This window comes from Uloborus diversus, chromosome 1 (genome assembly GCF_026930045.1).
Source record: "Uloborus diversus isolate 005 chromosome 1, Udiv.v.3.1, whole genome shotgun sequence".
NCBI classification, from domain to species: domain Eukaryota; kingdom Metazoa; phylum Arthropoda; class Arachnida; order Araneae; family Uloboridae; genus Uloborus; species Uloborus diversus.
Window position 1 is genome coordinate 261632479 of NC_072731.1, and position 12989 is coordinate 261645467.

General features: G+C 35.6%; 1 protein-coding gene across 2 annotated transcripts in view; it reads left to right on the forward strand.

Moving 5' to 3' along the window:
• Positions 1–639: 639 nt before the first annotated feature.
• The window catches only part of LOC129234255 (protein DR_1172-like), a 53489-nt gene continuing 41139 nt past the window's right edge, over positions 640–12989 (forward strand). For both annotated transcript variants that reach the window (XM_054868235.1, XM_054868236.1), the window contains exons 1-2: positions 640–762; positions 4091–4123. In XM_054868235.1, coding sequence (XP_054724210.1) covers positions 702–762; positions 4091–4123 — 94 coding nt within the window. In that variant the 5' untranslated portion in view covers positions 640–701. The remainder of the gene's footprint in view (positions 763–4090; positions 4124–12989) is intronic.

The following is a 12989-nucleotide window of genomic DNA, read 5'->3' on the forward strand; positions in this document are numbered from 1 at the left end:
TCTAACGTAAGATAAGGGGGGGGGATCTGAAAAATCTTACGTACCCTTATATGGGGGAAGGAGGGGTCGAAAATTGCCAAAATCATCCTTACGTAATTAATGAATGGCCCTTAATGGCCGTTACAAACTTGCCGATTTATGTTGGTTTAGTTCCATTCATTTCCAAACTTTACAAAGGTGTACCCGCCATTCATAAATTTAAACATCTGACGCTCGCGCTAAAACATCTGCTGTTACTTTCTTTAACATTTTTATGCCCGGATATATCGTCTGCGGGATTATTATTAGAACAATTGTCGCCTGGCTGAAGTTTTATGCTCCATTCGCACCCAAAGTGAGAAAATTATAATTTTTATAACTGTACAAAAAAATAGATGTGTGTGCCTGAATACACAAGATTGGGAAGATGTAACCGAATTGGGAGACGATCTCCGAGCAGATGTGTGTGCCGATAAGATTAAATCGTTTTTGTCCGAACCTTGCCGAAAATTCGAGTGGGCGCGGATGTTCCACTCATAACAAGTGTGAAGTCGTGAATGAGGCATTACAAGCAGGGGTATATAAATCACCCACAGGTTTTGGACTTCATAAAGTTCTTTCTTATTCCTTGTTCCTGTTTGTAGAGATATTGCAAATTGTTTCGTAGATACTTTTTGAGTTTTTGAAGTTTCGGTGTAGAATAAGTTCTTAACGTTTTCAACATGAGGTTCCTTGTGGTTGTTGCCCTTGTCAGCGCACTCGCTCTTACCCAACTATCTGAAGGTAAGGATGTAATTTCTGTTCTAAATAAATGTTCTTATGTGGAACTGATGCACTCTGGAAAGCAACAATTTCAAAAATGGCGAAAAGTACTCAATTTTGAACACATCGCAGAGTCAAAATGGCTCCAACTACGTGGTACTCAAATTTGAGTACATCGCAGAGTCAAAATGGTTCCAACTACGTGGTACTCAAATTTGAAACATTCAAATGCTCATCAAATACTCAAATCAACATATGCTCATTTTTGAGATATTTTTGCTCACTTTTGAATATGTAATATTTTCAAAATTGAGTATTAACCGAGTTATGTACTCAATTTCGAGTATGAAATAATTTAGCGCACTATTTGAGAACATGGGTACTCATATTTGTAATAAAAGGTTTCAAGAAAATTTGAAAGCATGAATGTATTTATTTTTGAACACTTCATTTTTCTCAGTGTGGAAACCTTGTAGCATTTTCGGTACGATGATCAAAAAAGAAATATAATTAGATTTTTATGAAAGTAGGGTCAGTATTACTACTTTTCTATTGATTCCAGTTGGCAACGTACCCAATTTAGTCTTCTAAAATACACTAAGAACAAATTGAAACTCCTTAGCTGGCAATAACGAGGAAAATACTCACTGAAGATGCTATTAAATCAATTTTGTAAATGCACCAATCTGATGAAAAACAAAAGTAGATTTATTTTTCTGGCATTCACAAATGTAAGACTTTTTTTTTCTTTTTAGTTCAGTGCGCTTGAAATGCCTATCTTATTTTCTATAACGAATCAAGTTTCACTACTACTTAAATGGAAAAACATTTTCATAATATTTATTAATGTTTTGGGAAATTTGATGGTAATAACTTATTTGTTGTTGTTGAAGTTTTTTTTTTTTTGTGTCAGTGAAAACCCAATGTTGTGCCCAAGTGGTTGTTTAAACTTAAACCATTCCTAGATTAAATTATGAATTTCTTATGTATTTTTCTCATATTTTGAGCAGAAACTGAAAATTAAAGAACACATTTCAAAGTGTTTTTAAAGAATCATGCATGTAAGAGTTAAACTTGACTTGTACTTTAAAAAAAGTTAACATAAATGGTCGAATCAATCTGTGGCTTGTAGGCTGCATGTCCTTTTCCAAATGTAATCTGAAATTATTTAAAAAGCTGAAGCATACAAAACATTAAATTATGCTCTGCATTCATAAAAAATACACACAAAAGTGCCATTTACACCAGAATTATTTTTTCTAAAAAAGTAGGAAGATGAAAAACTTTGTTGTTTCCATTTACCCCTGAACTGAACGGAAACACCTAAATTGAACAACAAAAGTTGCTGGAAAAGTGAAATGCATAACCAAATATACAGTAAGTTCCCGCCCTATAGCCAGGGGTAAGGCAGAAACACATGAAATACACGGCCAGCTCAGTCAAATCTAGCCGAGTACTGCAGTTTTCGTGCTTATTAGCACTCATCAGCCTGGCTTAGGAAGTGACTGAGCTGGAGGTGGAAAACCTCTTAAGGAAGCCAAGAGTGCCAAACAAACTGGTACCTAATGTAGAATCAGCACTGACCAGACGAGTGACCGGAGCAATGGTTCGGTTCAACTCGAATATAAATTAACTACCAGTTTGTTTGGCACTCTTGACTTCCTTAATAGGTTTTCCCCCCTCCAGCTCACTCACTTCCTATGCCGGGCTGATGAGTGCTAATGAGCACGAAACTGAGGTCCTCGGATGGATTTGACTGAGCTGGCGGTGTATTTCATGCATAACCAAATGTTTTTGTATCCTTCCAAATGAAACCAGTTCTTTCGTATTGTAGTCCCACTGGACAGGAAAGTGGAAGATTATTAAACTTTTTGGTCAACAACTTTTTTCTGTGTTGTCTTCAAACAATGGTGACGCCTACACAGTTATTTAAAACCATGCAGAACTATCAGATTGTTCCCATGCACCTTATGTTGCCTAGTCATGATTCATTAACAGTTCAGTTTTAAAAATCACGAGTGTAGGTGTGCAATTTGTTTCCATTGGCTCCAGGACCGTATGCAGGGGGGTGGTTTATAGGGTTCAACCCCCCCCCCCGAAAATTTTCATCCAAAAAAATGCTTTCGATTATTTATTTAATTTATTTATTTATATTTTGGTGACAAAAATAATACTGTTGTTATTTTTATTATTTCAATTTTATTTGTGAAATGAAATTAGTATATGACTGAAAAATTGTACAAATTCATTGTGTGTTTATGGTAGTTTATGGTAGTTATTGAGAAATTCATTTATTATGTAACAATATGGCGTTTTGTAAGAACATCCCCTCCTTCCATTTAAATAATCTATTGTAACAAAAATCAATAGAATACACATTAAACCAAATATGATGCACCATATAAATGTTTCAAAAAATGTGTTTGGGAAAAAACCCTTCGAAACGAAAGTCTGGTTACGGCTCTGATTGGCCCCTTGTTTCCAATAAGTCCAACTAACCTTATGCAACGACAGATTCATAAGATAATGTTTTTAATTTTTTTTCAGTAATATATGTAACTTCTTGATTACAGTCAGACCACCGATGAGATGGAAAGGCAAACATCCGGTTTACAGGCGGAAATGGACGCATCCATTAGTTTTCAGGGATGCCAGCTTTTGCACATGTATGTTATCATTAACTTAAGCTAAGTCAAAATTGAAATTAGCGGAGCACGCGCATCATATTTTTAGTTTCAAACAAAAATTAAAGAAATATACATAGAGAGGCCCCGTCTATGGTAAAAAGGAGATGACATTGAAGCCGGAATTATGGGATACAGCGGTGCAATGATAGGCGGGGTTATGATAACGTGATCGCTAAGCGAGAATCGTTTTGACCAATTTCGCAAGGAGACCGACTAAAGTAGCTGGCGGATCGGTTTGCATTTTCATTCATGTTTTAAGGCAATTTTGAAAACGTAATTCCTGAACTTGCATAAATATCTGTGTTTAAATTAACAACCAATCGAGATTCAGCAATGGAATGTTTTGAATCAAAATGTATCTCAAGATATTTAGCAAGAAGCTAAGGATCTTGGGATACAGCGGTGCTACTTCCGGCTTCAATTTCTTAGTATAGCAGGGCCTCTCTGTGTAATTTCTTTACTCTATGATTTTCCCCCACATTCAGATGAACTCGTCTTAACTGGACGTTTGCCAATACCATATCATCCGTAGACAGACTGTAGGTGTTTTGCTTTTTACCTTCTAATTAAAGTAATTGTATAGTATCCATAAACAAAATTGATTTTTATGTGTACTGAATGAATATTTGATGACTAACGTTGCTTTTTTTTTTGCTCTGCAGCTAGAAAACAACAGCGTCAGCAGCCAAAATATCGTAAGTACACTTTCCTTGGCTAAATATTTCGACAGATGGTGACATTCAAAATATATTTTCTTGCACATTGAATACTCTACTACCCTTATAATGACACATTTATTTCGTAGATACTATGCTGCTGTTTTAACAGATCACATTATTTGAACTTCTCTTTTTTCATTCTGCTTTGTTTATTTTAGTTGAAACCCAAATGCACGGCGTCCCCTACTTTTCACCGGCACGAAATTTTCTACCTCTCCCCCCCATTTTTCAGTTTCAACCTTACTTTTGATATACTTAAGGGGGTGGAAATTTTAAATGTCTGCGAAAAGTAGGGTAAAACAAATGCACTCCTCTCCTGATCTTGAATAATGCTCATCATTGTTAAAACAAGAAAATCTCCCGTCAAGGTATGACGGGGGAAAATGGCTTCTACTATTGAACGAAGCCATTGCCTGTTTGGTGACATTTTGATAGTTGAAATTGTAACCCTAACTCCAGTAGATAGCGTTCATTGTTGACCACTTTTTCGTTGCTTCATTCCATAGACTAATAATAAGAGTAGACCGAGCTATGGCAACCCTTTTGCTGTTCATAAACCAAACCATGTGACTGGTGGATATCCTAGCAACAGCGGGCGTTGATCGTAGCAGACGATCAACGCCAGCGAGAAATAAAATAAATAGAACTGATGGAACACGGGAGAATGATCTTTTATGGAGTCCGATTTGTAAATTTGTTATTCTAAGTTGTAAATATTTTGTTAATATAGTGAGTTTTTCGTTTAGATAGTATTGTGCATTTTCTTTAGTCAATTTCAATAACTCTCTAAGCAATAAAAGATGCGAGCGACCAAGAGGAATCAGCAAACGGTAAGATTTTTACCTACAGTTTTAATTTAAGATACCGATTAGTACATTTTTGCGTTAACGCAAAACGTTTACGCCATTTCGTTCACGCCAACGCTGACAGCTCCGAATGAAATAAAAGTTACCGAAAACTGATCAAAAACTATTACTAATGTCAAAATAATGCATAACTAAAAGAAAAACAGTTCAATCTCTGCACCTGGAAGTTTTTTTTAATGAAAACACATTGTCTTAAAATACATGTCGAGTGCCAAACTATAGATAATGCTGCCATCTAGCAACCAGGCTGCTAAAGTCTTCGCCAAGCCCTTCCACTAGTCACATGATACATCTATGAACTAATTTTCTTTATCAGCAAGAATGAGAAAGCTCGGTCTACTCTTATTATTAGTCTATGCTTCATTCTCCTTAAATTACAGTTTAACCAGTAAAACATTTAAGTTACCGGATCCAGTTTAGCCTTGTCACAATAAAGCATTTCCCTGCACGTCAAACACTGCTAAAAAAAATATTATCGAATTATCATGACGTGGCGCGAGTTTCATTGTTGATGACGTCAGGAACAATACTCGATCAGTATAGTATAGAACCGCTATATAGATAGGCCCACGTTATCAGCTTAAGTTCGGCCATTTTGGATCGGATCTTTCATTGTTGCACTGCTAGGGTTACCACAGCAAAGTTTCGGTTTTCGCCAAATTTAACGAAAATAATATTTTATTTAATAAACAATTCATGTGTGTGTCACTAATAATTGCTCACAGTGAACAATCATCAAACGCGATAACTCGCCAGAAAAGGCCACCACTCAAATACGCGCTCTGATCCAAAATGGCTAATCTTAAGCTGATGCGTCGCACAGTGGGGCGAAAACGCCAAAAAGCGCTTAAAAGTGTTTTTAAACCTCTCTCGCTTATTTGTTTACTCAGGCATGTTATAATGGATTTTTCTCGATTTGTTTGGGCTCAAAGTCCAAAGTTCGCAGGTTTACGCAGCTAATTCCTTTTCAGGGTATTTCTACTGACCATTGGTGACTAATTAATATTAATTTCTAAGAGGACATAAGAGGACATTTTTTTGTAGAGCGTTTAAAAAAAAAAAGCTTTGAAATCCCAAGTTTTCGGTTTTGATGAAAACCAACTATCTGTTTGAATATTCGATTATTCTTTATTTTTGTTCTTTTACTATCGTCGGACACGAGAAAAATTAAATATACCTGCCATTAATAAGAAAAAAATATATAGATTGCTTCAAAGCAATTTGTTTAAATCCCCTTCATTCATGGTTCTTCACCTTCTAAAGGCTATCTTTAGCTTTGTAGTGGAAGAAGGGCTCTAAAATTCTAGTTCTGGTTTCCTAAGATATAGGCCTGTGCAAATATATTAATTCGCAATTGGTTGAATATAGAAAAAAAATTACCCTTTTAAGCGGTTTTTGTCGTTTTCGCCCCACTGTGCGTCGGCTCGTATATACGTATAATCGTATATATCGGCTCGGGGCCTTAGATCAGGCCGGCGCATCAGCTTACGTTTAGCCATTTTGGATCGGATTTTTCATTGTTATTAGCTTGGGTTACCGGAGAAAAATTTCGGGTTTTGCCAAATTAGCCAAAAATAATATTTTATTTAATAAACAATTCACGTGCCGCTAATAATTGTTCCCAGTGAAAACTCACCAAACGCGATAACTTGTCAGAAAAGACAACTACTCAAACACGCCTTCCAATCCAAAATGGCTGATCTTATGCTGATGCGCCGGCTCTTATATATAGGGGCCTTAGGTATGTGTATCAGTCTATTATCTACATGAGGATATTCAGCAGATTTTTTAAATGCAATTTCAAAGTATAATACAAATTTATTTTATTTAATATTTACTTATTTTATTTAGAATAAAGTGGCGAATAAATAACTTTTGAAAAGCATTTAACGTACAAACGACACCAATAAACATCAATAAAAACTCTTCAGCTGATCTGCGATTAAGTAACTCATGCGAACTAAGAGTCCAAACTGAAATTTTGATCTGAAATTTTGATAGAACATCTATGTACGAAATTATTTGCATTCAGCTGATTGGCTAATTCACAGTTCTAGAGTTTGAACCCGCCACCTTATGGTGATTTAAGAAATTAGTCACAGAGGTAAAACATTCCTTTCCTCCTTCAGGGATGGAAAACGTAGGCTTGAAACAGTTTAATATGTTAATGGAATTTCAAAAGAATGCAAGCGAGAAAGGAAAAAAAATTACTTCATTTACTAAGCTCAAAATCAGGTTATAATTACAGGTTTTGTTCGTTTTACCTCTTTCAGCGGTCATTATCCGGAGACTGCAGCGCCGCCTATAGTTTATCTTGTATTTTTGACATCTTTGTGCTGTTATAATATTTTCATGATACTGAAAACTGTTTTTCTGTTTTCCCTTTTGGATTGTTTTTCAAAATTTAAAACTTCGTTCATGTGCTTTTTTCGGTAATTTCCCCCCCCCCCTCCCAAAATTCTAGAAGTTTTCTTTGCTTATTTAACAATTTCTCTTCTTTGGCTCCTTTTTCGAATTAAAACAATCGTTTGGCGCAGTAAAGCCTACTCAGGCTCTTGTGCCACAAAACCCAATCAAACCAACCAACCTTTTTTTTAGTTTCCCAAACTGTGGTTCGCGGACCCTTGGGGGTACACGAGTCCATGCCAGGGAGTCCGCGGTGCTGTCCAGCTAAAACGTGAAATATAATTGAGATTGAAGGACGAGTAACGATATTTTAATTCAAAAAGAAAGCACATTCATCTTTACTTATAATAAAGCTGAAAGTCTCTCTGTCCGGATCTCTGTGACGCGCATAGCGCCTAGACCGTTCGGCCGATTTTCATGAAATTTGCCACAAAGTTAGTTTGTAGCGTGGGGGTGTGCACCTCGAAGCGATTTTTCGAAAATTCGATGTGGTTCTTTTTCTATTCCAATTTTAAGAACAAAATTATCATAAGATGGACGAGTGAATTACGAAATTATCATAACGTGGAACCGTAACATGGGCACAAGCCAATTGGCGAGATACGAAATCATCATGACGTGGAACCGTAACATGGGTACAAGCCAATTGGCGAGAAAATTCACCGTGCATTATTTGTAAATATACTGGCGAACCAAAAGACCTTTTAATTTTTCTATTACGGGCAAAAACGTGCGGGTACCACTAGTGAGGAACAAAAAAAGTACTTTCTTAAGTACATTCAGGACGCAGCGCCCCCCCCCCCCACCCCTCTCTTGAAACTCAACACACTAACTACACATTAATTAATTTTATGTGCATGACTTAACACACTTTAACTAGGCTAATGTGTTTTGTTCACTTACTTCCAAAGTTCATTTTTATTAGTAAACTTGTAGAAATTTGATGATATTTCTAATTGAATTTAAAATAGAAGTTTACCCCCATAACTCGAAATAATAGTGTAAGAAATGAAAACCAGACAAGAGCTCTGAAAAAATAAAACTGAGTAAAAATATACTATTTAAAAAAATAGATTTAACTGCGTCATTTTTTTAATGCGCGCGCCGGGGTCGGGGTGGGGGGGGGGAGGGATCCACGAAGTTTAACTTTTCCGGAGGGGGTCCGCGGAGGTCTGAAGTTTGGGAACCTCTGGTTTATTTGATAGTTGAATACAATTTGAAGCTTCAACCTAACAATAATTTCAACTGTTTACACTAAGCCCCCTGTATAGCGGCTCTAGTTTACACTATTTTAGGGTAGCTTTTCTAGTTATAAGCAAAGTTCACAAATTAGGAAACATCAGCTTATAACACTATATGGTTCACGTACGTTTTAATCTGTCTCTCCTGTCATAAAGTTCCAGTTTATTTCCTGGCAAAGTTCTTGTTAATCTCCCGATGGAGAAACACCAGATACCCTCTCCAGTCGAGTTTGAATAATGACGTCATAGTTTCGGAAGCTCCGAATTTAAGCTCACCAGAGCTATTGTACATAGTTGATGAAACTACTTCCACATGGGAATGAAAATGATCTGAGTTTCATACTGTACTACGATAGTATATTCAAGAACATATTTTGCATACTGTCCATTCCAACCAAATGCTGCAATAAAATAAGGTTAGTTAAATTAATTATTTTTAAACTAGGCGGAGATGAATGCTCAAATTCTTCTGCTAATGTTATTAAATCCTTCTTTCGAGCTTAAGGAAAAAAAATCATACTCTTACAAATTCACACAAAAAAATAAAAAAATTTACCTGGTATAACGTTATCCTCTTTGAAAAAAAAAAGAAAGAAAGAAAAAAAAAAAGCTTGGAACAGCATATTTGTTTTTAATGTAAATGCGAAGTTTTTAGAGGAAAATAATGAAAACTAACATCCTTTTGAGAAGCTTGAGAATAGCATTACGGGAGAAAACAATTTCTGTTGCTGAAAGCAATCTAAGACACATCGAATGCGTCAATAAATACTCACAAACAAACCGCCTATGTTTACCGACAGACACACGTGAAACGCAATGTTTTACCTTTTTCTTTAATTTTGTAAATCACCGCAAGGTAGGTATTCCAGCGCCGGAGTTGCGAATTAGAAACAAATAATAATACTAATAACAATTTTATTAAAACGGTACACACCATAAACATTCATCACAATAATTCAGTATTACACCTCAAAAACAGAATGAAAACCTTCAAAAACTCATAATACATTCTCTGCCTCCCTATTTATAGAAACTATACCTGCTCTAAAAAACTAACTAAAACTGCTATTCGCAACTCCAATAAGCTATAGGGGGCGCTGCAGCCACTATCTAATGGCGGATGAAAAAGGTAAAACAAACAAATGCCGTAACTTATAACTTTGACGCTTAGTGATTGACAGTAATTTTTCATTGTGTTTGTGGGCAGCTTTCTTTTCTATTCTTCTGAAATTACATTACATCACAAACTGTCTGAAGCCTGTAATTTACAAGAAAACACGTGGAATGGAATGCTTTACCTTTTTCGGTAGTATTGTCAATCACCACAAGGTAGCGTATTTGAGCTCTGTAGTTGCGAATTGATGGGAAATGCTTTTCAAGTGGGTGGATAAATTTAGATTGCGAAAATTGAATGCTCCTTTAAATAAATTGTATATTGCATAAGAAAATGTATAGACTTCAAGCTATTTAAAAATTGCGATTGTACGAAATTAAATTAAAATTAATTCTCTTCATACGTTTCCATTCAAAATTGGAGTTCATATACTATGCTTACGTTCGACGAGCACGACCGGTAGCACCCGGTTAGTTAATCACGTGAAGGCTAATGATCACGTGCTCCAATCCACCAATCAACAGCTTAAAATGGTAACCGGTGAGGTAACCGATAGATGATAGAACGCTACGGTTTGTAACCGGTTAATTACCGGTCGATCGGTGAGGTTCGTCCAGGGAGATTAAAGGGAAGGAGATAAATCTTTACTATGCAGAAGTGGCAACGTTTGTTCACTTTTCCCAGAGGGCGCTGTATGTGCACCGCTCCCGTCAATCGCAGCAGATCAATGTAAATGATGCTAAATTTCTCATTGTTTTAGAGGCAGCTATTAAAGCAAAATAAAGAAAAAACTGCTGGAAATTGGTTCTAATAAGGGGCCAATATAGTGGACGATGTACGGCTTTCGTCTACAGGAAGTTAGCGCAGTATTTTGATGGAAAAATTTATTTTATTTTTCATCACCAACTTGCCGAATTCGTCTGCTATTAATATTGCGCTGTGCGATGTTTTATTTTTTACGAGTTGGAATCTTTCTATTCCTGAAAATAATTGACGAAATGAGAATGTAGTAGAATTAATTACGTAAATACTTTTTTTAATTAGTTGTAAATTTCGTGACATGCTTCGAGAACTAATTAAAGCGAAACAATTTTTTGCTTTCACGACCTTCAAAAGATAAAAATAAATGTTAATGTTCTATTCACTTAACTTCAAGCTGATATTGATTGTAATAATTTTATTCACGTGTTTACTCACTGCTTAAACAGAATTGTTATCATTATTTTTTTTATTATTGCATTTTTTTCTACAACCAAATCGAAAAAAAATCGGGAAACTTTTTTCATTTAAAAAATACACATGATTATTTTCAACAGAAAACCCCACAAACTATCTCAAAAAAGCGTTCCAAGGTATAATATTTTTGAATGAATAAGGTTTGTCGATTTTTTTTCCATTTGGTTGTCGAAAAAAATGCAATCTGTTTAAGCAGTGAGTAAACACGTGAATAAAATTATTATAATCAATATCAGCTTGAAGTTAAGTGAATGGAACAATAACATTTATTTTTATCTGTTGAAGGTCGTGAAAGCAAAAAATTATTTCGCTTTAATTAGTTCTCGAAACATGTCACAAAATTTACAACTAATTAAAAAAAAGATTTACGTAATTACTACTACATTCTCATTTCGTCAATTATTTACAGGAATAGAAACATTCCAACTCGTAAAAAATACAACATCGCACAGCGCAATATTAATAGCAGACGAATTCGGCAAGTTGGTGATGAAAAATAAAATAAATTTTTCCATCAAAATACTGCGCTAACTTCCTGTGGACGAAAGCCGTACATCGTCCACTATATTGTCCCCTTATTACAACCAATTTCCAGTAGTTTTTTTTTTTTCTTTTTTTGCTTTAATAGCTGCCTCCAAAAAAATGAAAAATTTAGCATCATTTACATTAATCTGCTGCGATTGTCGGGAGCGGTGCACATACAGCGCCCTCTGGAAATAGTGAACAAACGTTGCCACTTTTACACTCGCAATCCCGTAGGACATTTCTCTCCTTCTTCCGACTCCGTGGGTTCGTCGAACGCAACCTATGTGTACACATTTTTTATTTTAATTAAATTGACCTTACATTAACTTTGTACCTTAATATATGTCGAATTATCAAAGTCTGCTTGAAATTATTGAACTCAAATGATTAAGTCATCTGCATACTTAAAAAAAAAAGGATGACAAATGCAACAATACTTGAATTATTCGAGTTTTAGTTTGTTTGTTTTTTAATTGAGCCGAAAGAGCGATGTAGTGGTTAGACGCTGGTCTCTTACGCCCGAAGGCGCAGGTTCAAACCTGGCTCCAGTCGGTAGATTTTCAAGATGCAGAAAATCGGCCGTGGTTATGTCATATGATTATGCGGATGTGAAAGGTCCCTCGAGTACTCGTTTGGCTTGAAGTGCTCTTGGCAAAATTAAACTCCAAATGCAGTTTCGCACCGAATACAGTCCAAGTGCCTCCATCTGATGGGGGAACTCGGCCTCAAAATGCTCTTGGTTGCCGATTAGGGTGCTACATGGAAAAAAATGGATGCTGAATCGGGGGGCTCTGCAAAAGGTAGAGCCTCTAACGCAGTCCCGTTAGAAAAAAAAGTTTCTTTATTGCTCACCAGTATTTGAATTTTCGAAAGTGTCAAAACATGAAAACATTTTGTTTATGACATTATAAGTGGTTATATTTTCCTTGTATTTTGAAGTTAATTTATTGTTTCTATTCGGAGTTATAATCAGTCATTTTTGAACTTATTATAAAACTAGCAGTACCCGCACGGCGATGCCTGTGCTAAAAATTTAAAGAAAATCCGTTGAATTAAGGAAAAACAAACTACATCAAAATTACACTTGTAGTAGCTTTCAAGTGTAAAAAACTCCATAATTCATTGCCAAATTCTCCAAGCGACTTTCTAATTAAAAAGAAAATCAATTAACATACGCACAATGAATTTAAAATAAAGTAAAAACAGTAAAATATTCATAAGCAACAAAGGCAACGTCCTCCAAAATGTTTAAAAAGAAAGTAATTGAAAAATTGTCTGGAAAATGGTCCTAGTGTTACAGTTAAAAATTGTCTGGAAAGCGGACCTAGTGCTATAGCAATTTCTCAAAAGAGAAGACTTGAACATTAGCTCAATTAGAGTCGCTTATATCTCCTGTTCTAATTAATTGAGAAAAATGGAACAAACATCATCTTGTTCGGGAAGGAAAACCCTTT